The sequence below is a fragment of the Trypanosoma melophagium genome (genome assembly GCF_022059095.1).
Source record: "Trypanosoma melophagium isolate St. Kilda chromosome Unknown ctg9segment0, whole genome shotgun sequence".
In the NCBI taxonomy this organism is placed as follows: domain Eukaryota; phylum Euglenozoa; class Kinetoplastea; order Trypanosomatida; family Trypanosomatidae; genus Trypanosoma; species Trypanosoma melophagium.
Window position 1 is genome coordinate 624276 of NW_027125194.1, and position 26227 is coordinate 650502.

The 26227-nt window shown below is 36.7% G+C and overlaps 11 protein-coding genes across 11 annotated transcripts; all 11 read left to right on the plus strand.

Moving 5' to 3' along the window:
* Positions 1-158: 158 nt before the first annotated feature.
* LSM04_006291 (Glycosyl transferase) lies at positions 159-1229 on the plus strand (the record flags this gene model as incomplete). The annotated part of the gene is made up of 1 exon (XM_067332945.1): positions 159-1229. One exon carries the CDS (start codon positions 159-161, stop codon positions 1227-1229), a length of 1071 nt encoding a protein of 356 aa, XP_067185753.1.
* Positions 1230-1745: 516 nt separating this feature from the next.
* LSM04_007875 (uncharacterized protein) lies at positions 1746-3194 on the plus strand (the record flags this gene model as incomplete). Its single annotated transcript, XM_067332947.1, has 1 exon — positions 1746-3194. One exon carries the CDS (start codon positions 1746-1748, stop codon positions 3192-3194), a length of 1449 nt encoding a protein of 482 aa, XP_067185831.1.
* A 670-nt stretch (positions 3195-3864) lies between these two features.
* Positions 3865-7131, plus strand: LSM04_008177 (Protein kinase domain; the record flags this gene model as incomplete). Its single annotated transcript, XM_067332948.1, has 1 exon — positions 3865-7131. One exon carries the CDS (start codon positions 3865-3867, stop codon positions 7129-7131), a length of 3267 nt encoding a protein of 1088 aa, XP_067185845.1.
* A 2686-nt stretch (positions 7132-9817) lies between these two features.
* Positions 9818-10819, plus strand: LSM04_007781 (uncharacterized protein; the record flags this gene model as incomplete). Its single annotated transcript, XM_067332949.1, has 1 exon — positions 9818-10819. The coding sequence occupies one exon, from the start codon at positions 9818-9820 to the stop codon at positions 10817-10819; it is 1002 nt and encodes a 333-aa protein (XP_067185825.1).
* Positions 10820-11184: 365 nt separating this feature from the next.
* On the plus strand, positions 11185-15708 carry LSM04_008951 (ABC transporter-like; the record flags this gene model as incomplete). Its single annotated transcript, XM_067332950.1, has 1 exon — positions 11185-15708. One exon carries the CDS (start codon positions 11185-11187, stop codon positions 15706-15708), a length of 4524 nt encoding a protein of 1507 aa, XP_067185889.1.
* Positions 15709-16020: 312 nt separating this feature from the next.
* On the plus strand, positions 16021-16749 carry LSM04_006610 (Sirtuin family; the record flags this gene model as incomplete). The annotated part of the gene is made up of 1 exon (XM_067332951.1): positions 16021-16749. One exon carries the CDS (start codon positions 16021-16023, stop codon positions 16747-16749), a length of 729 nt encoding a protein of 242 aa, XP_067185772.1.
* A 644-nt stretch (positions 16750-17393) lies between these two features.
* On the plus strand, positions 17394-17861 carry LSM04_008760 (uncharacterized protein; the record flags this gene model as incomplete). The annotated part of the gene is made up of 1 exon (XM_067332952.1): positions 17394-17861. The coding sequence occupies one exon, from the start codon at positions 17394-17396 to the stop codon at positions 17859-17861; it is 468 nt and encodes a 155-aa protein (XP_067185881.1).
* Positions 17862-19060: 1199 nt separating this feature from the next.
* Positions 19061-19297, plus strand: LSM04_002126 (Ubiquitin domain; the record flags this gene model as incomplete). Its single annotated transcript, XM_067332953.1, has 1 exon — positions 19061-19297. The coding sequence occupies one exon, from the start codon at positions 19061-19063 to the stop codon at positions 19295-19297; it is 237 nt and encodes a 78-aa protein (XP_067185593.1).
* Positions 19298-20179: 882 nt separating this feature from the next.
* Positions 20180-21085, plus strand: LSM04_008516 (uncharacterized protein; the record flags this gene model as incomplete). The annotated part of the gene is made up of 1 exon (XM_067332954.1): positions 20180-21085. The coding sequence occupies one exon, from the start codon at positions 20180-20182 to the stop codon at positions 21083-21085; it is 906 nt and encodes a 301-aa protein (XP_067185862.1).
* Positions 21086-21581: 496 nt separating this feature from the next.
* On the plus strand, positions 21582-23537 carry LSM04_007859 (Phospholipase D-like domain; the record flags this gene model as incomplete). Its single annotated transcript, XM_067332955.1, has 1 exon — positions 21582-23537. One exon carries the CDS (start codon positions 21582-21584, stop codon positions 23535-23537), a length of 1956 nt encoding a protein of 651 aa, XP_067185829.1.
* A 1076-nt stretch (positions 23538-24613) lies between these two features.
* Positions 24614-25999, plus strand: LSM04_001723 (uncharacterized protein; the record flags this gene model as incomplete). Its single annotated transcript, XM_067332956.1, has 1 exon — positions 24614-25999. One exon carries the CDS (start codon positions 24614-24616, stop codon positions 25997-25999), a length of 1386 nt encoding a protein of 461 aa, XP_067185572.1.
* Positions 26000-26227: the final 228 nt, after the last annotated feature.

A 26227-nucleotide genomic window follows, 5' to 3' on the forward strand; every position in this document is an offset into this window, starting at 1 on the left:
AAAAAAAACATCTTACACTATATATGACCGTTTTTACAAGAGTAAAAAAAATGCATTTCAATACACAAACTTTATTACCTTATCTTATTTTTCTTGTTATTTGACACAAAATTATAGAGTACAGAGAGGAGAGGAGAGGAAGAGAAAGAGAGAGAGAGATGTCAACTATAATAGGACGAAAGGTACGGCATTCTATAAGGCGGAAACCGTTGATAATATTCGTATTGATAAGTCTCCTCACTGGTGCATATATTTGTTTCCTCCCGCCTGAAACACCCGTTGTTCAAAGGGAAGTAGTGGTGAGAGAAGATGACGTCATTAACGCTTCACTGACGCAGCAGGTGAGAATTGTAGAGGCTGTCTGCACACCTGCATTAGAAAGCCATAGCTATCGTGCCCAGGTCAACGGTGTTATATTATTTCTAGCAGGCAAGAATGAGCCTTTTTTCTACAAGAGAGCACTTCCACTTTTGGAAGTGAATTTTCTCTCTCGTTACCCGTACCCTGTACACGTGTTTCATGAAGAAATGGCTCAAAACTATCAACGGAGGATTCAGAAGATTTTGCTTTCGGCCCGTAATGTGACGTTTGAGGACATCTCACGGTTCTGGCGTACACTTCCCCACGGTGTGTCTGAGGAACAGCTTAACGAATGGATGAACACCCCAGAACAGCGACGTTATCAGAAGCGTGGATATCGCCTTATGTGTCGTTTCTGGGCGGGATTGGTATGGCAGTTGCCTTCGCTAGACTCGTATGAGTATTACTGGCGGCTTGATACTGATTCATACCTTACTAAACCTGTGCCCTGTGATATATTTCTCTTGATGCGGGTAGAGCAATGTGTATATGGTTATCGGCGTATTCGTGGTGAAAACGCACGTGTTATAAAAGAACTATGGCCTGCGTTTATGAAATGGGCTGAAACTGCACTCTCTGCTCCCGAGTTTGAGAGTATGAAGGAGTTTGCTCATAACCAAAGTAAAAAACAATACCAGGGTATTATGTACTATAATAATTTTGAATTGGGCACAATAGCATTAAAACGGCACCTTCTATACACATCTATGTTTCGTTTTTTAGATGAGAATGAACCATATGGAATTCTGAGATATCGTTGGGGTGATGCACCTATACACACTCTTGGTGTAGAAGCCGTCATGTTACATGAGGGCTGGCGTAAGTGTCATTTTGACCCAAAATTCGCAGGATACAGTCATGGAAAGTAGTATTGTGTCATATCAAAGGAGATGTATTATTGTTATTTTGTTGCTCTCTGTGCGTGTATTTGTCTATTTGTGTATGTGCCTGTATATGAATGCTCAAGACATCGATATCTGCTGTTGTTTGATTCCTCTTAGTCTCAATTTTTTTTTTTGTTTTCTCGTAACTGTTACTTGGTAATTTACTTTTTATACGAAACTTCTTGTTCCTATTTCTTTGCGGATCTGACTGCGCTTTCATTGTATTTTTTCTCTGGTGAGTGCTAAAACTATAAGGTCAGAGGTATTTGGGGGGGGGGGCACCTGATGAACAAGTAAGAATCTATGAGGCTGGGTACGTGCCTTCCTCTCTCGTGATGCTTCTTGACATTTGTTGAGACGGAAATTATAGTTTTTGAAAATTGGTTAGATAAATATGTGTTTTTTTTTTTTTTGTCGTCATTGCTCTGCTGTTTTTTTTTTTGTTGTTTTTTTTTTTTTCTTTACGAGAGAAAAGGCGTTGATTTGGAAAGTATCAAGAAAATGGGTGAGGCGCTTGAATTACTCCGTTTTATTGCTCTTTCTTCTTCCGTACATGCTGATGCTGTACAGTGCCTTGTCGATGACACACAGCAAGTTTTGTCACAGATGACACTTGAGGAAGAACGTTTGGACAGTCTTGAGATGCAGCTTTCTACGTTACTTAAGGAGCAGCAACGCCTTAACGCTATGCAGGATGTGGTAAGACGTTCGAAAAATTCCCGGGAAAGTGATAAATTATTTATTAGTAGCGAACATCAAAAGAAATTACAGCGAACGGCTGGGACTCAAGTTACGAAATCCAAGAAGCAATCATCTACGCTTTCCAATATTGAAGGTGTTTTACGTTTTGCATCTAGTGCCCTTGAGAAGGAAGATGTTGTTATTTTAACGGGAGAACAACGCAAAAGAGGGAACACTAAGAAAGTATCTCCAGAAAAGAAAGAAGATGGAGATAGTATAAATGAGAATAGAAAAGAAGAAGGAAATACAGAAGTAATACAAACTGAGGAAACTGTTGACGAAGCAGTAGAACGGGTAAAATCAGAAATACGGCTTTTAGAAACGATGTCTATTAAGTCAAAACTGCGTGAATTGGAGACTTTGAAGCAGCAGATACGAGATGTGGATGGTAACGCTATTGTGAAGCAGTATGTCGGATCTTTTCGCTTTACTAGGGAAGTGGAACAGCTTTGGCGTAGTGAAGATTGTGTGATAAATGGTAGCAACATAGATCTCTTCATTGCTCGTGCTTGTGGTCGTTTAGTGGGTCGCTATGAGGATTCCCTTTCTGTGATTGACAAGGTTGCGTCCGATGGTGTTCTTAGTATGGATAGAGATATGTATAGATATAGAGATTCATATAGAGATAGAGAAGAGGATGATAAGGACTTTGGTGGGCGGGTCTTCGGAGCTCTTCTCTATGCTGCAGCTCTCACTACCCCAAACAACACTGATGCCGCAGCCGTAGTCGCTCTCCAATCTTTACAGTTTCTTCATTCTGTGGACTCTCTTCACGCTATTCTTCAGTGTCCTGTTATGGGGGTACTGCGGGAGGGACGTGGGGTTGAGACCGTGTTGTCACAAACAGAGTACGGCGTTCTGCCAGCAGACTGGCGCAGTGCGGGAGTGCTTTCCACTCCAGAAGATATTCATTTACCACCGGCACGGCACATTCTAACACCACGTTTCTCCTTCGCAGATGCAGAGGAGTTAAAGGAGCTTCAGACATTGCGGGTTGACTTTCAGCGAGAGTTGTTAAATACCTTTGTTCGCATGCCCAAAGTGCTTGACGAACTTCGACAGCAGGATTCAGTGTCGCGTCAAGAAGAGGAGAGAAAAGAAGAAGACGTGGAAAGAGATGTTTGCGTTGCGTTGGTTCGTCTACTGAAAGGAAAAGAGAGTAGTGGGTCTGTGTGGACGACAGTGGCACGTTGTGTTACAGGAGAATAAACTATACATTTTTAGCCTTAGTGTGTCTAATGTTTTTTTTTTATTGTTGTAATACTTATGTTCCTGCTGTCGTAGCTCCAGCTATTCTTCCTTATGCTCTCAGTACTCTCTGATAATCATTTAGAATAATGATTCGAGTGGTGTCAAAAAAAAAAACCCCCGGAAAGTGAAAAAAGAAAAGAGAATCTTTAGTCGGTTTAAATTTTTTTATTTGTTTTCATTCTTATTTCTGTTGTTTTGTTTTTAGTTCTTGTTTTCTGTGTTCTGGTTGAGAGCTTTTTTTTCTTTTGCTGCCTATTTATTGCTTTTGTTGTGCTGGTTCATTAAGGCCTCTTTTTTCTTGCGATTTCTTTTTTTTTCCTTCTTTTGCTTTTTCTTTCGAAGAAACGTATATCAGAGCCGGAAAACCGTCACTCATTGGTAAGGCAAAAGAAAAAAAGAGTTAAAGGACACTCACAACAACGGATCACAGCATCAAATTTTTGAACTCTGTAGTTCGGAAAGTTGGAGGAGTGTTGTTGAAGGGTGTGCCAAAAAAAAAAAGATCCATTGTAGCATCCCGTGTGGTAATATACTTGGTGTGGAGGAGAGTTTTTTTCTACTCCCGCCTTCACCACCTTTACCCCACCCTTCTGTGTTTGGAGACATTCTATTTTCAGTTGTTATTTAAATGACGAATGGTTACCATCGCATTAAAGCGTTATTGTTTTTCGTATGTGTGTGTACATTGACGTTCTTAACAGCTGATGTTTTTATAGCTGCTGACAGTGGTGGTGGTGGTGCTATTCCTGCTTCCGTACATATGTACGATGTGACGCCACAGACAACAACAACAACAACAACAACAGCAATGAAAGAACCAAAGTCAACAAAAATAACATCAAACATTCAAAGTGATAATCCCACTACGGATCAGACTCAAGGAGCAACAGATCTTGGATTAATGCCACGCTACGGATTTCGTCTTCCTTCTATGGTACTTCTCTTGCACATGGAGGGCAATCTTTCAGCACACTTATTAGACTCTGGAATACAACTTTGGAGTGTGGATACTGGGGGAAATATAATGCACGCCAAAATTGAGCAACAACCAACCGATAAAGTTATAAGGGAAGATCCTCTTTCACAGCCATTTTTGATGGAAGGGGATATGTTATTTACAAGACGCCCCTTTAATCCCCATTTGTCTAACCGACGGCTTCCTCTTAGATCTGTAGGTAGTGAAAGTATTGATTATAGCGATGATGGTGATGAAGAAGAAAATGTTGGCAACATACCGCTTACTCCACTACATCCAAATTATTTTATGAATCTTTCTACATTAATTCGTCGGCGTCATGTACATGTTCGAAATACTGATGTCTTTGTAACTAGTTCAGCTCGACTTATGGATGTCAATAGTTACAATGGGGAACCAGTAAAGTCTACAACTACCCTTTGGCCATATTTACATATTGTGCGTTATAACATAACAATTCATGTGCAATGTCGTGGGGAGTATAGTTGGAAAATGAGTTTAGCAGAGTACAAACTAAGAGAACGATCCCCACCTCAACATTCTAAAAGTACATTGGAAAATAAAGATCCACTTTATGTATCTCGTTTCTTACAGAAATTTTTGTATAATAAGGATCCTAAGACTCAGGGGAAATTATCAGCATCTCCAGATAACATTGTTAAGGAAAAAGGAAACTTCAAATCGCTCTTAAACGCATATCGTAAGAGTTTTCTTGCAGATGTATTATCTGTTCGAGAAGTTGAACCAAAAAGGTATGTGTTATGGAATAGTGTAGTTGGTAATTCTCTTTGGTCAAATACTGTAGGATCACTGAGTGGATTCGCCGCCGCATATGTTTGGTTGACAGAACATAGTGGAGTACAACGTGTACCCATTTACCCTATTGTACCATCATCATGTACTACAAATTGCGGAAGCAGTACTTGGACTACTACTACTACTACTACTACTACTATGAAAATGATTGGTGCAAAAACTGGCGATATAATAAAGGATGTTAATGAATCTTCTAAACTTCCACCATTTATAGGGGACAGGCGGTGTTATGAATCACCTTCACTAGGATTCTCTTTTGGAGATACATGGGAATATGACATAGACGCAGAAGAACGTGAAAATCGAGAACTTCGTGATTCCTTTCAACAATGTTCATGGTTTTATGGATATGATAGTCCATACGATTCTTTATTAAATCGATCAATAATGGGAATTAATCAGTCTATGGAAATGTCTCAAGTTATTTCTACCGTTTATCTGCTTTGGTCTTATGGTGCAACACGTCGTACAGCTTTCATCGGATTTCATGTCTTATGCTTTTTTATATCCATTACCCTTCTTTCTCTTGGTGTAATGCAACGTCCTCTACTAAGAAATGCGTGGGCACAATCTGATGCACTGAGAAATAAAGTTCGAAACTCTTCTAGACCTAGTTCAGGTAAACTTTTTCCTGGAGATATTCGTGGAAATGGTGATAGTTACGTAAGTAGTTTAGAAAATATATCTAAGGCAATGACACCATTTACTCTAAACGGAAAGAATGAAAATTCAACTTTTTCTTTTCCATCATTGTCACTTGATAAAGCAGATTCATGTACAGAAGAAACAAGAGGAACAGGTTCATATAAAAGAGATTCGACAGATGCCTGGTGGAAAAACTCTGGTGACGATGATGATGAATCTAGTATAAGTGAAAAGGGGACGAGTGAGACACTTACAGTAAAGAATGGAGAATCTCCACCACAACTTTTTCAGCGACATTTTAATGTATTAAGAAAAATAGGTCATGGTGGAGAAGGAAGTGTATTTTGTGTAGAAAATCGAGTTACAGGAGCAACTTACGCTATAAAGGCTATTTGTATTCTTCCTGAAGATCAAGAACGACACGTACAGGAGGCAATTTTGCATAGTTCTCTTGATTGTCCAAATGTGGTGAGATTTTTTTACTCTTGGATTGAGGATGTCCCGATTAATGTAGCTGAGATGCATGGTATTACTTCTAACATGGATACAAGGGATAGTATTTCAACAAGCTATAGAGAAGAAAGTATCCGTAGTGTATCTATAACAAATTCTCTTTCGGATAGTTATTTATGCAGAATTTTATTTATTCAAATGGAGTACTTTGAACGTGGAACACTTGCTGATTACTTTCGCAAACGTAGTAAATTTACGCGTCGTAAAAATCTAAAATACCTTCTTCAAATTGCAAAAGGACTCCGCTATCTCCACAGTCAACACATCGTCCATCGTGATCTTAAACCAACCAATATATTTCTCACAGACTCTGGTATATTAAAGATTGGGGACTTTGGCTTAGCGAAGCGGCGGGCTGCCCACGCCAGTTTTCGGCGCAGCATGAGTGAAGATCTCCACTCCCACGTCTTCACCACAGACGATGAGGGCTCCATCGCTGGCGGCACCCCGCCGTACTGCAGTCCCGAGCAGCAGCGCGGCAATGCGGCCACGGCGGCCAGCGATATTTATTCGCTCGGCATCATCGCCGTGGAGTTCTACTCCGTCTTCACAACACTGCACGAGCGGCTGCGGACTTTGGGCGAGGCCCGCTGCGGGGAACTCCCGCCGGCCCTCAGCGACGAATTCCCGGAGGAGGCCGCCCTCATCCGCCGGATGCTCAGCGAGCAGCGCGAGAAGCGGCCAACACTCGACGAAGTCCTGCAGGAACTCTGGCGGATTATTGACCCCGCGCACAATAAGAAGAAACAGTGGGAAAAGGAAGAAGAAGAAGAAGAAGAAGAAGAAGAAGAAGAGGACCAAAATGACGGCCATAAATATACTCATCATCACCGTCATCATAAGGAGTCGAATTGGGGGCCACGACTTAATTTAAGAAGTAAAGAAAAACTGGATTCATACGTATTCCAAAGTAATGGTGAGGGTTCTGATGGTTCTCTGAATTGAAAGAGGTTATGGTAACATCAAGGAAGATGCGCGCAGAGAAACTGTCATCAGTGAGGGAAGTGTAGGTTTACTTGTTTACGCATCTCCGTATACACAGAAATACTTATGTATTCATGGGTACGAATGGCAATGATATATACATATATATATTTATATATATTTATTGGTATTATTGTTATTATTGTTATTATTATTATTATTATTATTTATATGAATATGTGTATAGGTATGAATATCTATACTTGAAAGTATACAAAATCATTCATTCAAACGAATAGAAATGGTAAAGAAGATGTTGTAGAATTTCTTCTTGTTTTAAAGAAAAGAAGAGAGTTGAAGTCATCATGTGTGACCTTGTCTCATTTTTATACAACTCATAACAACTCCTAATGAGTACTGCGAATGTTGCTGAGAAATACTTGTTTGTAGATCTTTCTCTTTTTTTTCCTTTCCCTTTCCCTTTCAGGTTCATATCATTTGGAGTAGCCATACTTTATTGTTACTTTTTTTTCTTTCTTTTTGTGTATGAGTTTTCTACCTCAACTTATACTCTCTTGAGAATTCCTCTTTCATTCCGTTTCGAAAATAATAAAAGAAAATATTTACTGCATTTTTCAGAAGAAAGTACTGCTATTGATACTAATATTATTTCTCGAGACTGAGTTGGAGAGGGCATAACTGATAAACTAGTTCCGTTTCAAGAAGGCTTTGATGTTTCATTTAACTGAGGACATACAAAGAGTATTGAAGAGAAGTAGAAAATGAATAATGATATTGAAATGAGACAAAGAAAGAATGAAACACAAGGAAAAGAAAGAGAAAAAGAAGAAAACCAGTTTTTGGTGCGAATGATAGTGGCAAAGAGGATTCTATTTGTGCAAAGGTAGAGACACTGATGCCAAATATGCCTACAGGGAAATGCAACTGTAAGACAAAAAGAAAATAAAAAGAGTAAAGAAAAAGAAACTACATACAAAGACAAATATATATATATATATATATATATATATATATATATATATATATATATATATGGTCTAACAAGTAATAAACTCACCCAAAGTAGCACCCATAAAAAAAAAAAGGAAAAAGAACACGTACTATGAAATAAAAAAGTGGTAAAAAAGATTTATAGTGTATTTATGAACTAGTGGTTGTTTTTTTCTCTCTCGCTTCTGTTTTTTTTTTTTTTTTTTGACTCCCTCTTTTTTTTTTTTGTTAACGTCACCCAGTTTTAATTGAGTTACTCTTGATAGTAGTACATTATATGGAAAGGTAAGGCGCATTCTGTTTATCTGTTTTTTGTTTACTCCTTTTAGAAGCAGTGTTTTCCTTTTGTTTGTTTGTTTGTTTGTGTGTTTGTGTTTTTTTTATCTCTACATTTCTATCATAGCTTAGGTGTTTCTTTCTTTTTTTTTTTCGAACCGTACACTCTTCTATGCTTTACAAATGGATCGGAAAACAATAGCAACAAGAACAACAGGAACATTATTAGTATTCAAAGATGAAAAGAATAAGAACAAAAGGGGCTGCAAGAAGAATTGTGTTACTGAATTTGTTTTTCTCAGCTTACTGTGCGTACTTTTGTTGCTTTTTTTATTTTCATTCTTTGTTATACCCTTATTCTTTATTTCAGCTGCTAATGGTACAAGAAAAACAGAGAGAATTATGTTAGAAAGTAAGTGATGGGGAAAAAGAAAAAGATTTCTTGTGTCTGTTTCTGTTTCTATGGAGTCGAACTATTAGTGTGTAAGGGTTTTATGAAAAGATGCATCGCAGAGATATGACAAAGAATGAAGACAGAATGTTTGTCAATGAATCTTTATCTGTGTGTGTGTATGGATGCGTTTATGGAGGGTAAAAAGAAATATATATATATATATATATATATATATATATTATTTATTCATTCATTTATATTATTTAAAAAGAAAAGAAGGACAGAAACAAAAGTGAAACCGTTGTAAAAGGTGAAAGTAAAACATACAAACCATGGACATATGCCACAAGGTGTCTTATTTCCAGTGAATTTCCCATTTGGTATCAACTCTACTTGTGTAACGACCCGTATTCTTGGGTTTCTGTTCTTGTTCTTGTTTCATTCGTGGTATTTTTCTTTTTCTTTTCAAACAATCGCTCTCTCTCTCTCTCTCTCTTTGGTTTACATTTCCTCTAATTTGTGTAGACGTTCTCCTCTTTTCCCTCCCCTCCCCACTGCAGAGATGTCCAACTTCACGCAGTGGGCGGCATCCTCCACACCGCTAAGTTCTATTATACAGCAGGCGATAGTACTGGCGGAGTAATTTGGAGTTGATGCAGATTATGTGGAGACAGTGGAGAGACGTGTGAGACTTGCACAGACCAGAAAAGAAAATAAACCGCATACATTGCAGACTCACAGTGTTGAGATGGCATCAAGTAAGAGAGAGGGATTAAACAAACAAGAAAAAGAAAACGAAAAAGAAGAAGAACAAAAGAATGAAGAAGAAGGTAAGATACAAGATGCCGTACTTTTTGAGGTTTCATTCACCCTTTTCCAAGATGTTTTACTGCATTTATTGATGGAACCTAAACAACAGGAGACTCTTGTGAAGAGACGTTTATCGGCTTTCTTATCCTTTCATGAACCACACGACACAAAAAAAAAACAAAATCTTTCACATTGTACGATAATGATATCACAGAAATGAGTCAAATGTTGTATGATTCTTTTCGCAAACACTACGGATATTTTCTTGCAAAGTACAAAATGGAGGAAAACTACACTATACCACCTTCTTTTAGGTCACTTCATGAAGAGGATAATATGATTCTTCACACAGACAAGTTAACAAATGAAAATGATCAAATGCGTTATCTGAAACAGACAATGTCCCGTGGAGATGTAGAAACCATGACAGATTTACCATACAGACAAAACAATGGACATTCTTATTCTTATTATTATTATTCTTCTATTCCTGTTATTACTAGTAGTAATAATAATACCACCACTACTACTACTACTACTACTACTACTACTACTACTACTACTAGTACTACTACTACTTTTACTAATCGCTTGTATGGTACAGGAATTCCATTATTTGGTGGTGCCCAGAATGTTGCTCGTTTTGGTGTGAGACAATTAACACGAGAACGAGTGATGGATCCACGCAAGTGTGTTATACCGAATTCATCCATTGTGTTGGAAGCGGATGGTTGTCAAAAGTGTGTTCTGCTTGAGGCACATTTGGTGCAGATGAGTGCAGAAGTTTCACGTCTTCATCGTGAAGTTATCATAAATGAAGAGCAAAAGTATTATAATGAGGCTGTAAAATACGCCCTACAAGAAAAATATATTTCTCATCCTTGTAGAAGTGATCCTTCTTATTTTTATTCTAATAGTGTAAACACATCTGTGGTGGGAATACCTCAGGGTACTAAACAACCACAACGTATATGTTTCATGTGTAAAGAGTTACGCCTGACAACACAACAACTTGAATCAAAGCTACGTGAAAGTTACGATAACCGACAAGATCTAATTATGAAACTTCGTCAAGTTCAACTTTCAACTTCTCCGAATGTGATTTTAGTATCCAATCATAAACGAGAGAGTAACACAAGGACTGTCTCTACAACGACATTATTAAAGAGTCAGCAATTGGCTGAAATGAGAGGGTATATGATAATTGACTGTCTTTAATATATAAATATATATTATTACAAAAGAATTTTTTTATTTCATTTCAGTATCGTTTTATATGGCTTTTGTACATGATAATATTCTCCTCAGTAAAATTTATATTTATATTTATGCTCATTTTCTTTCTGTATAAAAAGAAATATTCTCTGTATTACAGATTTCTTATTCTCCGTTTCTTGTCCATGGTTTTATTGTAATGTGTATAAATATATCATTTCCTTTTTTTTCTCATAATTTAGGTGCAGATAGGCTCAATAAACAAAACGTGTTTTTTTTTTTTTATCGATTCCCTATTTCAAAGGGAAGATCAGTTACGAATAAGCGTTGAAGAGTGTAGTCTACGAAAGGAAAAAGAAAAAAGAGAAATGACTCACAAAAAGAACATTGATGCGGTAAATAGATATGTACAAGGGGTCTATATTGTGCGTATGACACATGATATGATAGTTTGGTTTGCATTAGTATCTCTCTTAATATCTGTGGTTTGGTTTAATCATCGACATTTACGTTTCCGGTCAAAGCGAATTTTTTACTGCTGCGTTTTTGCTATTTCTAGTGTCATTATCGGTACATTACTTTTATTATGTAATTATCCTAATATGTGGCATGACAAAATTGCCTGGACCACACGTTTAGGTGCTTTTGGTTGGCTTCTAATGTTTCTCTATTCTATTCAGCATATTTATATTCCCAATCTCATCTTGGATGCCTTGCTATTATTACTCTTATTAACGGAATGGGTAAATATTGCTGTACAACTCTTGTCCACTATTTATTATACAGTTGATATTATCGCCGATATCGCACTTGTGGTGCCACATACATTTATATTTGTTGTTATTGCTGATTGGGAATGGCTTATTGTTCATGAAATAACTTCTGTTTTCCGCTGGAAATCCAAAACAACAAGAACAACAGTAATGGAATCTGAAAGATCTGCAGATGTATATAATAATAATTTTCAGTCTAGTTTACTTCCTTTACCTCGTGAGATGTCTGCTGATATATATTCTACAGAAATGCGTTTTGAACGAACACATTCATTACTGTATACACTTATAAGGCGTTGGGGTGGAATGTATATCTTATTAGCACTTGTACGATTGGTGTATGAACTCGGCGGTTTATTGCCGGCTTATTTACTCCGTACACTAGTGGATACGCTTGTACAGGCACAATCTGGAAATACAAAGAATGGGGTAAGAGACTTTCAAGCATCTCTTGTTGTATTGTTTTTTATTATATTGTGTACAGTTGTAGTAACATTTCTTCGAGTGCATTATAATATGAAACTTAAGAAAATAGCTGTTTACAATCGTGGTTTTTTGACGATGGAACTTTTTAAGTGTAGTTTAAATAGACGAAAATATCAAATTGAAAATAAAACACAAGGAGAAATTATGAATAATCTTACAGTCGATGTACAACGGGTTGCCGATGCTGTTCAAACAATTAATGATATATGGGCATTACCACTTCAGTTAATATTTGCACTTTATCTCCTTTATATTCAAGTATCTTTTGCTTTTATTGCAGGTGTAGCTATTACGCTTCTTCTTATTCCTGTTAATGCCTTAATTGCTAAACGTATTAAACATGTTCAAACAAATCTTATGAAAGAAAATGATAAACGTGTATTGATAATAACAGAAATTATAAATAATATACTTTATGTAAAAATGTGTGGTTGGACACATTTAGTACAAAAATGGGTAAAAATACCACGAGAACATTATATGAAATATCTTACTTGGCTAAAATATTTAGATGCTTTATGTGTCTTTTTTTGGGCAGCTACACCAACACTTGTTTCCTTATTTACTTTTATCACATTTATTTGGATGGGAGGACAATTAACACCAGGTAAAGCTGTTACTGCATTAGCATTGTTTGGTTCGCTTATTATGCCGTTAAATGCATACCCGTGGGTAATCAATGGTTTTATGGAAGCTTATGTTTCATGGAAACGTCTAGAACCTTTTCTAACGATGAAATCACATGATATAACTCTAACCTCAAGGATGTGTTCATTAAAAGATATGAGAAGTAATATGAAAGTTCACAGAATGAGAGAAGGAGAAGGAGGAGATGAATTGGGTAAAGTGAATAAAATAGGAGAGAGACAACCTTTGTTAGATGAAAGGGGTATGACAGAAAATTCTTCTCAATTAAAAAAATCTTATTCTGCAAATCTTCAATTATTTGAAGAGACGAATAGTGATCTTGTTATTGATATAAAAGAAAGTGGAGTAATTGGTAGTGTTCTAATAAACGATTTAAGTTTTCAGGATGATTTTTTGTTGCGTATTCCAAGATTTCAGGCATCACGTGGTCAACTTATAGCTGTTATAGGAAGCTCTGGATCTGGAAAGAGTACTTTTCTAAATTCCCTTGCAGGAGAAATGATAATAGCTTCAACCAATACTTGTACAGAAGATATAGTATCTATAACACCAACCTCTATAGCCTATGTAGAGCAGCAACCTTTTTTAATATCAGGAACTATACGAGAAAATATTCTCTTTGGTCTTGCATATGATTCTAGACGTTATGAAACAGTTATTCACGCTGTTGCCCTTGTGGAAGATTTAAACTATTGTTTTGGTCCAGATGGTGATAATAGTCATGTGGGTGATCGTGGAGTTTTATTAAGTGGAGGTCAGAAAGTACGTATTGCATTAGCGCGGGCTCTTTATGCGGATAAGGAAGTATATCTTATAGATGATCTACTGGGATGTTTAGATGCGACTGTAGTACATCATATTATAACAGAAGTATTTGTGGCAACGGCGAAACGAGGTAGTTGTATTATTGTTGTCACACATAATGGAGAACTTATACGACAAGCAGATGTTGTATATATGTGTGATGGAGGTAATATTTTATACACCAATAAATTCAGTGATGTGAATGGATTATCTTTAAAAAGTATACAAAGAAAAAATTCCGATTCATTCATAACGGAATCTACAATACGAAAGGAGGATTCTCGTATGGAAGAAAATGGAAACAAAGAAGGAGAAAAGAAGAAGAATACAATAAAAGGAACAAAAAGAGTAGAAAATGAAGTGATGGATATAATAGTTTCTAAACCTATTCTAGAGGCTTCTGAACGTGGATCACTTTCATTGGATACAATTACTTGTTATATTAGTCGTATTGGTTGGAAATTGGCTGGATTTATTGTAGTTTCTGTTATTGCTATGCAACTTTCTCGTAATCTCAGTGATCAATATGTTGTTGTTTGGTCTAAAGATAATAATAATAATAATAATAATAATAATAATAATAATAGTAATACGACTGTTTTATTGCGTACATTAGGTTTGCTTGCTATATTGAATAGTCTATTAGCACTTTTACGTGGATTTTCTTTCGCCATAGGGGGTCTTAAGGCTGCAGAAAGAATTCATGATGAACTTTTAAATCATGTACTTTCTGCTACTTTTACCTTTTTTAGTAATACACCTCCTGGACGAATTATTAATCGTTTGACAAGAGATATAGGTACTATTGATGATTCTCTACCATTTATTACCAATATCTTACTGGCTCAAACATTTCTTTTTATAGGATCTTTAATTATTATTCTTGTTAATTCCAGTCTTGTGATTATCATTTTATTATTACCTCTTTTATTATCATATTATTATATACAACGTCCTTATCGATTAATTTCACGAGGATTACGCCGATTAGAAAGCGCCGCAGATGCTCCTTTATTAGATACCTTACGTGATGCCTTAGATGGTGGTGTGTTAATACGATCCCTTGGAAAAGAAACCGTACAATCGCAACTACATCGAGCAAAGGAATCTCTTGAACTTATTCTACGTATACAATATAATACCCTTATACTTAATGCATGGTTTGCACTTCGTTTAGAGTTAGTGGGTATAGTATTACTTATTTTTGTTGGTAGTGTTGCGTTATGTGGATATGGAACTACACATGCTCCACTGTTGGGATTAGCGCTGGCGTATGTGCAGCCATTAACCTCATATGTAAATGGTGTTCTTGGTGCCTTAATTTCTACAGAAAAAGAACTTATTAGTGTTGAACGTGTACGACAGTATTTTCAATTACCAAATGAAGAGAGAAATGGAAAATTAGAAAACGAATTAGTAGCAGCAGAAGAAGAAATTATTTTTTTATTACCTAAAACTCCATGGCCATCTGTTGGAGTGATTAGTTTTAAAAAAGTTTCTATGCGTTATGATGTATCGTCTCGTCAAGTATTGCAGGAATTAACTTTTCATGTAAAGTCTGGAGAGAAAGTAGCAATAGTTGGAAGAACTGGTGCGGGGAAGTCTTCTATTTTTGCGGCATTATTACGCCTTGTAAATCTTACTAATGGTTCTATTACTATTGATGGAATTGATGTTCGGCAAATCCCATTAGAATTTCTTCGTAATTCTATCGGTATTCTCCCACAAGAACCATTTATTTTCCATGGAACACTGCGTAAGAATTTGGATCCTTTTAATCTTCACACAGATGAAGAGATTCATGCAGTATTAGACTCTGTTAACCTCAGAGATTATGCTATGGATTACGATATCTTTAATGGTGAAAGTGTGAGTGGTGGTCAACGGCAACAAATTGCGGTGGCTCGTGTACTACTTCAACAGTCCCGTATTTTATTATTAGATGAACCTACATCCCTGTCAAGTGTGGAAGCAGAGTTATCACTATGGAAAATGTTAGAAACTTATCTAAATGGAACTACAGTGCTTTGTATTACACATAAATTGACACATATTGATTTTTTTGACCGTATAATTGTTATCAACGATGGACATGTTGTAAATAGTGGGACACCTGCACAACTACGCCAAAATCATTCATGGCCCTTTTGTTTAGATGTAAACCCATCTCATCTCCTGTAATGTATAGTTCGTTTTTCTTTTTATACATTCTCTTTTCTCTCTCCTTTTATTGCCTTATATATATATATATATATATATATATATATATATTATGGCTTTATGGTGATAATATTCCTTTAATTTAAAGAAAAAGTATCAAACCAAACATCTTTTGTTTCCTCCTTTTCCCCACTTCCTCTCCGAAGAAAGAAAGAAAGAGAGAAATAAATAAATAAAGCAAAAGAGGAAAAAAAAAGAATACCAGTACTCGACTCTCTCAGTTTTCTCTCCTTCTCTCTTTCCCATATATATATATATATATATATATATATAATGCAGTCACGGACTCGGCTAATCGCTATTCTCACTGGTGCTGGTGTTTCAGCAGAGTCGGGTATTGCCACATTTCGCGATCAACGCGGTTTGTGGGAAAATCACCGCGTGGAGGATGTGGCGTGTCCGTCGGCGTATCAACGTGATCCATTTGTGGTGCAGCGCTTTTACAACGCCCGTCGTCGGGCACTGCAGGCCGCACCGGTGAAACCAAATCCAGCGCACATCGCTATAGCGAAACTGCAGCGGGAGTTCCGCGGTGGACGTGTGGTGGTGATCACGCAGAATGTTGATAATCTGCACGAGCGGGCAGGATCCACTTGTGTAATGCACATGCACGGCGAACTGTTAAAAGTGCGTTGTACCACAACAGGAGACGTGTTTGACTGGACAAGTGATGTGGTGCACTTGACGGATAAGTGTGCGTGTTGTGCGGCGGTGGGAACACTGCGGCCGCATATTGTGTGGTTTGGGGAGATGCCGCTCTGCATGGATGCGATCACGGAGGTGCTCGAGCAGACGGATCTCTTTGTCGCTATTGGGACATCCGGTAATGTTTACCCAGCCGCTGGATTTGCACTGCAGGCAAAGGCGAATGGGGCAAAGACACTGGAACTGAATCTTGAACCAGGTGAAAATTACAGTAACTTTGATGAGTGTGTGTATGGGAAGGCTTCAGAGGTGGTGCCAGCCTGGGTTGAGAAGGTGTTGAAAGAGAATAGTGAATAATATTTTAAGGTTCCTCTCTTTATTTTGTTTTGCTTTTACTATATATATATATATATATATATAGTAAAATTTATCTGTTCGTGTTATTGATGTTGTGTTATGCTTCTTTGTTGTTTTCGTCGTCTTTGCATTATATTATTGGAGAAAGAAAGAAAAAACATGAAAAGGAAGAGGATATGCAGCATTTGTTTTTTTTTTTTTGTTTCTTTCTGTTATTCACTTTTCATGCTTGTTATAAACTCTAGATGAAGGGTTTTATTGGATATAATTTATTATTCTCTTGTTTAAATTTTACATGCTTTTCTTAACTATTTCTTCTTTTTTTTATTTTTCGTAATTGTGGAATAAGAACAACAACAAGAACAAACAGAAAAAAAAGACAGTTTTGATCGACCTAGCAGAAGTGCAATAAATAAGAGGGGAAAAAACGAAAGTGAAAAAACATTAACCGCAACTACGAAAAAAAAACATTAACAGAAGAAACATATATATAAATAAATATAGTTATATATATATATATATATATATATATATATATATATATATATATATATATATATATATATATATATAAAGAGAGAAGATACATCAAGGAGCAGGAATCCAGTGAGGATACAAGAACAATATATATTGTAAAACAGAAAATGCGCACTGCTCTCCGTTATTTGGGATTATTCCTCATTCTCGCCGTGTTTATCACGTCGGGTTTACAAGAGATTGTTAATCCCTCCATTGGTGCGGCGTTATTGGCAAAGAGCAACTTCCCACAGATGCTGCAAATGCTCGGCGTGCAGTACCGCCTGCATGCGGCCGACTACACCGCCATCATTCAAGCCACCGGTGCCATCTTTCTTGGCTTTTCGCTCTTTATTCTTCTCGGTGTGGGCCGCGGTTTCTTTGCCTTTATGTTGGCGATGGGCACAATTGTGGTAACACTCGCCTTTCATGTAAACCTGGAGAATCCAATGGCGACGAGAGAGAGTGAAGTCTTCCACATTATGAAGAATCTCTCCATCACGGGAGCTCTCCTTTTTGTTGCGGGTAGTGGCCACAGATCTCATAACTTCTCCAAGGCTCATCGCGAGGTCCATCAGGAGCAGAAGAAGAAGTAAATTCAGAGAGTATCTTTGCAAGTATAGAAAAGAAAAGAAAAGGGGGATCGAGTTTGGAATATGACTTCTTTTTTTTTTGTTGTTTCTTATGATGGCGATTATTATTATTATTATCTTTTTTTTTTATTTTCTCTTATACATATATATATATGTATGTATATATTATGTGATTTATGAAATGCAATCAAGATCAATAGACCGGTGGTTAATGATATCCCTTTGTATTGGAGATAACGGCTGTATACCTCCCATTTGCAGCAAACACTCTCTGATCTTCTGCCACGAAATGCTTAATTGAATGCAATGAAGTGAAAGACAAAAAAAATGGGAGGGAATAGAGAAGAGAAATAAAACAAAAAGGCAAATAACAATAAGAAGAGAAACAAGAAAAAAAAAAGAAATAGAAACAACAAAAGAAAAAAAAAACATCGGATTGAATTGAATTGTGAACTTAGATCTCAATTTCTCTAAAATAATAGAAAGAGAAAATAGGTAAGTTGGCAAGTGAGATGGTTCTCTTAACTGCATGACGGAAGGGAAAAGAAATAGTAAAAAAATTGAAGGTTATAAGCGTGAGAATGAAAGAATCCCTTTTTTTTCGTTTTTTTTGTTTTTTTTTTTTGTGCGCCCTGAGCGTCATGTGTGTGGAAGAGTGAGAATGGAAAAGATGGAAACTAAGGAAGAACCGTATCGAATATGTTCCACTGCATCTATTTTGATACCTTTTCTTTTTGAGTTTTTCTTTTCGCTTTCTTTCTCTATTTATATTTCTTTTTCGTTCAATCTTCTTTTTTAATTTATATGTTTGTGTTTTTTTTTTTCTTCTCTCTTTCTTTTTTTTGCTGTGTTCATCTATTTTTATTCGTTCCTTGTTTCTTTTTTCCTTTCTTGACTATTCTTTTTCTTGAAAGAGAACCGAGAGTACTGGGAATATAGTCGTTTGGATAACATAACTTTGTACTCTATATTATCATATACTAGACAAACACAGCTAAATACACAGAAGCACGCGAACACAGACACACAGAGAGTGAGTGTGAGAGAGAGACAGAATAGGGCAAAGAGAGACTGATAATATATTATTATTCTCATTTATTTATCTATTTAATTGTTAGTATTACCTCTACAAGGAATTGGAGGGGGAAAGGGAAAAAAAAGAAAAAGAAAGGATAGAAGAAACGTCTTTATAGGTCGAAAATATGCTTATCAAGGTGAAGACGGTCAGCAATAAAGTTATTGAAGTTGCCTCACTTAATGAGGTAAACACCATTGCTGAACTAAAAGAGAAGTTGGAGGAGACGGAAGGAATTCCTGGTAAAATGATACGTTTGGTTTATCAGGGAAAACAACTGGAGGATGAAAGACGTATTGGTGATTATCCCATTGTGGCGGGGGCAACTTTGCACATGGTCGTAGCACTCCGAGCTGGTGTTTAGATGAACACCTATGTTTGTTTTGTTTTTCTTATTGGTTTGTTGTTTTTTTCTTATCTTTTTTTCTGTTCGCGTAAGGGTTTTGTATATAAATATATATTTATTTATTATCTTTTTCTATCCCTCTCTGTGGACGTTTACAGATCACGTGTTACTTTGCATGTGGGAATATTCCGGAGACGTGAAAAGGAGGTGACAGAACCAGTGAAGAGAAAAGCAAAAGAAGAAGAAGAAAAGAAACAAGAGAGCAAAAAAAAGAATACTAGGTATAGTGAGAGATTATATATATATATATAATATGTGGTTCTCATGTCACTACAGAGGATCCTGCTGTTTTCTTCAAATACGTAAGCAGAGTTGGATTTTTTCCTTTTCTCCTCCTGTTTTTTTTTTAATTTCTCTTGCTTGTTATATTGTATATTCCTTTTAACCTTAATATTTTGTATTTCATTCTTGGTTTTTTCTTTCTATTTTTTCCCCCCTCACTTCTCCTTCCTTTTGAATCTCTATTTAAGAGCACCATTGGTTTGCCTTTGCTGGATTTGACGGACTCACAGTTTTTTTGTGGGTCTCGGTGATTGTGGACGCGAAATCTTGTTCACATACATACATATTTATATATATAGAGAGAGTGTGTGTGTGTTTATGTTTTTGTGTTTCCTCACTGAAGTTAGGGATTCATACAAACTGTTTAGAGCTACATTATCAAAATAATTTTTTACAAAAAGAGCCGGAAACATATTTACTGGTGTCTTTCATTAATAAGGAAAGAGTTTGGGTGGGAACAAGTTGTAGTAGTATATTTATATCGGGTCAACAAAAGGAAACTAATAGCGAAGAACACTAGTATAAAAAGGAAATAAATAAATAATAATAAGAATAAGAATGTCATTCTGGCCTTTTCGCATTGGTAATGATAGTCGTTTCCAGATCACTAGTAAAGAGGAAACTATATATGATGCTATTAAGAATGATATGCCACCTAACCGTTATGAGGTTGAAATTGATAAATACATGGAATGGCGCTGGCGTCGTGGTTTAATTCAAAGTGTATTCCCTGTAACTTGTTATAGTGCCGCTTTTGGTTTTCTTATTGGCTTGCGTCAGGCACGTATTGAAGGTCGATACATTGGACGAAGTAAAGTATTATGGCGCTATAGTTCAACCTTTGCGGCTGTTGGTCTTTTAACTACAGCATTTCATCATATACTTGTTGTACGTGATAATTACTGTGATCGATGGTATTATCCACTCATAGCAGGCGCTACTGGGGCGGTTCTATTAACCGTCGTATCACAGATGGGAACTATCGCACAAGGTATGTTTGCAGGTTCTTTCGTGGGTGTCATGTACGCTGTTGGCTCTTATGGAATGGATTATTACCACAAACGACAAATGAAGATATTTCTACGTCAACAGCAAACACAACAAGTGCCTGTGCATAGAGTTTCACCCGAACTCCAACGCATGTATCGAGCCTATCTCTACGATCACAGACCACTCGAGGAGGAGGACTACCGTAGACGTCAGAGTATGATTCTTGCTATTGGGGCCGATGATAGTCGACTGGATGCCAAGGCGATTGTGCAGAATATGGCGCCGGAGATATTTGATTGGGTTAATTTTCCCGATTGGTGGCCGTTAAAGTTTCCACAGCAAACAGAGGAGGAACAGATGATGTATGAACGGCAGCGAGAAGAGGAGGTGGAGCGGCGGAAGCAGGCTTTTCTCAGGGATGATACTACTGTGTTGAAACGGCTTAACAGAACTAAACAGTATCGTGATGTCTAGTTGAAGAGAGACAATAATAAAACAAAAGAGAAGCAAGGATCGACAAAAAAAAATGGAAGAATAAATGGAGATATTTATTTGTATTATAATGCGTCAATCAATGTATGTATTGACATTGACAGTTTTGGTTGATTGCTGGTAATGATTTCAATATGATATTAACATTTTTATTTTTTGTTACTGGTGAGTATGAAAGTATACGCTTTGGCACTTTACTTCATATTTTTGAACCCATATCTTGTATATACATCTTTTTATGCATATATACATAAATATATAAGGGGTATTTTATTGTTTATAGATATTCTTTTTTTTATTCTTTTCTTATCTCACATTGGATAAAACCACTGTAAGGGAAGTAGAGTGCTTTTTTTTTTTTCTAGCGCACTTGGTGAAACTTAGGCGGAAAGCTGTAGGATTGATACTTTGTATATACATACATAACAATATAACAGCATCTATCTGAGAGTTTTATCTTTTACGTATCGAGAGTAAAATGAGAATCCAGGGCGTTAGGCTTCGCGTTTCACTAAAACGCGTAAACGTTAGGAGTGTCCTAGCCTCTTCGATACATAAAGTGAGATACGGCAGCAGTAATAATGATAATATTTGTCATGTAAAATCTCCCTTATCCAATAGGTATTTCAAAGGTGTATATGATGCTCTTAACAATGGGGGAATTATGTATCAAAGTAGTCTACCATTCCATATTCGATGGGATCGTATTCAACGACATTTAGCCGTCCTTGGGAGAGTTTCTACTGGTAATACTGTTATACCATACCGTGATAGCGGAGAAGCTTTTAGAGTCATGTGGAAAGCTGTAGATAAATCCAAGAAGAGTGTACTGTGGCAAACCTATATTTGTAAAGATGACCATGTAGGAAAAGTAACGGTATCCAAGATGGAAGCGGCCCATAAACGTGGTTGTCATACAGAGTTATTATACGATTGCGGTGGAAACATTACCGGTCGTCGTCGACTTGTTGAAAATCTTAAACAAAGCGGAGCCACTGTAATTATGCATCGACCTATTTTAGATCACTTCTTACCCTACTTTTTAGGCGGTATGAAGTGGGAACGTAGTCCTGGTATTCGTAATCACAGAAAAATTTTACTCGTGGATAATTCTATTGGTTTCTGCGGAGGATTAAATATTGGAAATGAGTACTGCGGTAAGAGTGAAGGGGGAACGGGGCGATTTCGCGATACGCAGTGTTCGGTGGTGGGCCCCGCCGTGGCACATCTGCGGGAAGTGTACGACGACACAAAAGCCCCAAAGCCGTGGAAGTGGAGTTTTGCCCGCTGGCGACAAATTGCGGCAACGGCGATGGATCGTCGATATAAACAAGGAAAGAATGTGAAGGATGATTATATTGTGCCCATGCAGCGATCGGTGCAGCAGCGGGGGAAAGTTTATCTGCGACGACAGATGGAAAAAGCGGAAGAAAACAGAGTGTTTATTATGGAACGCATGCGGTGGAAACGACAGCGGGAAAAATTGGAACGGCTTGTTTCGCCGTGGTATCGTAAATCATCAACGGAAGATGTAAACAAAAAGGAATTCGGTCGTCATACTTCTGTAGAGACAACTAGTAAAGAAAAAGAAGGAGAGAATAATAATGGTGGGATGGTTTCACATGCGCATTTGAAAATCATAGATAGACTACCAACACGTTTACGATCCTGTATGCAGCATCAAAGGTTGGAATATCATCAAATGCATCATCTTTCTCCATTAGAGGAAAAAGTAATGAGAGAATTAGGTGTGAAAGGACAAGTTATATTTACATTACAAGATGAAGATCCTGTGCCGGAAGCTGAGGAGTATAGTAAAACACGACCGGCTTTCACACAGGTTTTATCATGTAATCCACATACACGTGATTGGTCTATTCCTTATGCATTTTGGCAAGTTTCACAAAAAGCACATCGACGTTTGTGGGTGACAACACCGTATTATATGCCTCATAGAAAATTAATGCGTGCTCTTTTACGTGCAGCTTGTAGAGGTGTGGATGTACGTATTCTTGCTGGTAGTAATACGACAACAGATCCTTGGTTTATGTGGTATGCATCCAATTACATTACGGGTCGTTTCTTAGCCGCAGGGGTTCGTGTCTATGAATATAAGGGAGATCAAGTCATGCATGCGAAGACGGTAGTGGTGGATAGTATTTGGTCCTCTGTTGGAAGTTATAATTGGGATATGATGAGTAATAAAAATATGGAAGTGTGTGTTTGTCATTTAGACTACAAACTCGCAAGGGAGATGGAAAGACATTTTCTGGATGATTTGAAAGTAAGTGTGGAGGTAAAGTATGAGGATTATAGGCGTCGATCATTGTGGGTACGATTTTTATCATGGTTCTTTTATATTGGGCTGCAGATTGCGGAGAAATTAGCGTTTCGTACATTTGTTGATGCTGATCTTTCCTCTAAATTAGACTAATTACAGTTATGAATTAATTTAATTGGATGAATGAATAAATTAATGGGAATCACACATACACACATTAAAAGAGAGAGAAAAGTACTGGAGAGTGAAAACCGTATGAATGGAAATTATGGTTACTGTTGATGTCGTTGCTCTTGTGTTCTTGTTGTTTACAAATGGGTGAGAGGAAACTTATTACCTTAAATAATAATATTAGTTGTTTTTTTTTTTGTGTGTTTTTTATTATTATTATCTTTTCTTCTTCTACTTTGTACGCCCTGTCAATTTCTTTTTCTTTTCTCTAATATCTTATGCTGGGTTACTTTTTGCATTTACCCCACAAGATATATTAGAGGTGACATCTCTATTGAAAAAAGATTGTCATTCTACACGAATGATTGTGTCCATCTTTTTTTTTCTCTTCTCACTCTCTTTCATTATTGTTGTTATGGCTAAATATTGTCCAGTTTGAAATCTCGGGGTCTATACCGCAATTAATTGGGGAATGTAGAGAAGAAAGGGGGAAAAAAACATAAATGAAGAAAAAAAAATCGCATCTCTGTACAAATTTACAAAAGGAGAAACACAACACGTCGTATATATACATATATGGGAGAAAGGGCTCAGATTTTGTTCCTATAGAAAATTTTTCCTAATATATATATATATATATATATATATATATAGTTTCTTTTTTCTTCAGGAAGAACGGATTTATTATCATTATTATTTATATTATTATTATTATTATTATTATTATTATTGCTATAAAGAGTGAGAACGCAATAGTCATTTCCTTTATTATATATATATATGTGTTTTTTATTTATTTGCGACCTTCTCTTTATTAAATTTCTCAATCTGTGTGTTTACTATATCTATTTATTTTTCTCTCTCTAACTTTCTCTGTAATATCACATGTAATCAGGACAAAAAAGAATAAAAGAGACAGTTTCTCTCTCAATTAAAGGAATACTGTAAAAAAAAGGGGGAGGTGTCTGTGTTTAACTAAATACCCATTGTAGAACAGCAGCCGTAAGAACGAAAAAAAAAAAGAATCTAGAGTTTTAAGAGATCATTACATTCATTAAATGGCATCACAAACATTTAGAGATAATAATTGCATTTCAAACTTCTTACGAACCATTGGCTGTGGGGAAACCATTGACAATGTTCAAATACTTCTCTTAACAATAATGACCAAACTCACCCAAGACCTCCACGAACTCACGCATCTGGTTACATCAGAAACAACATCCATCTCTTTAACACATCCCTCTTCTCCCATGCAGTCGTTATTTAATGCGATTCATCATATTATCACATCTATTTCTACCATTCCACCAGATCGGGCACACACCACAACACTAAAGCACACACTGGATGTGTATATGTGTGGAAGTGTGGTCTCTGGTACATCGTTAAATGGAACCGCACTGGATATTACTATTCTTCCACGTGTGGATCCATCAATGCGGTATTATTTACGATCCTGCAAGCATGACACATCACCTATTTCACAGTTAATGCGTGTGGAGTTGGAAGGCACAGATGTTAGTATTCTTTTGCATTATCCATCGTGTTATGCCATTGCCCTGCCATTGTTAAGTGCACGTGAGTTATTATATACACTTGGGAAAGATCTCACCCAACGACTGGAGCAATTTCACTTTAGAGAAGGTGCTGATGATAAGATGAATGGTCCTACACTCTTTCTACACTCTGATCTAAGTAACATGGATGTGAATATAACGGTTAATCAAAAAGGTGCCGTAGAAACATCAGAGATGCTGCAAAAGTTTCTCAAACAAAACGAATTCGTACGTCCGGTTGTTGTGTTTATGAAAGTTGTGTTAAAACTATATGATGTACACCCATTACAAATCACACCTTATGTAGTCACACTAATGGTTGTAGCATTCGCCAGATATGCTGCTCACACATATCCACTGTTAAGTGTGGCGTATTATCCATATTCACGTGAAGTGGTGGAACCGGCTTATTTACTCTTTTCATTTCTCAGTTTTTTTAGTCCACTACCGCGAGGACATTTTGATCCAAAAGTTATGCGTCTCGTTCCTTCGCACGCAGATGGTATTTTATTGAAAGAGAATAAACAACAGGAGGATTCTGTCACCGTAGTAAATGAAACTACACATAATGGTCCTTCTCACACCTTTGACAGAAATAATAATAATAATAATAATAATAATAGTGATTGGCAAATTATGAATCCATCACATTCTGGCGGAAATGCGGCGGCGGCATGTGTGTTAATTCATGAGTGTCGTTATTTGTTTGAACGTATTCTTGTGCGTTTACTTCAATACTACGGTGGGGATGTGCTCTCGTTGCCTTGTATTCGTGATTCTAATACCACAGCACACACTAAGCAAAATGATGTGGATTATTTAATGCTAAAGAGTAAATCTCTTCCTATTCACAATCAACTCATAACAGCCTTGTTGCAGAGATAATAAATGAAGCAATCAAAATAAATTTTTAAAAAAGATTGGATGATTGTTTTTTAGGTATCAATTTCTTTTTTTGTTGTTTTTTGTTTTTATTTTCTCAAAGAAAAGGGGTAACGTTATACTTTCACATACTTAATGTATAAACGTATACCGGGTCAAATTGAAGGGATAAAAAAAAACACTATGGATTCTAGGCAAGGTTAAACCATTATTATTTTTATATGGTCACTG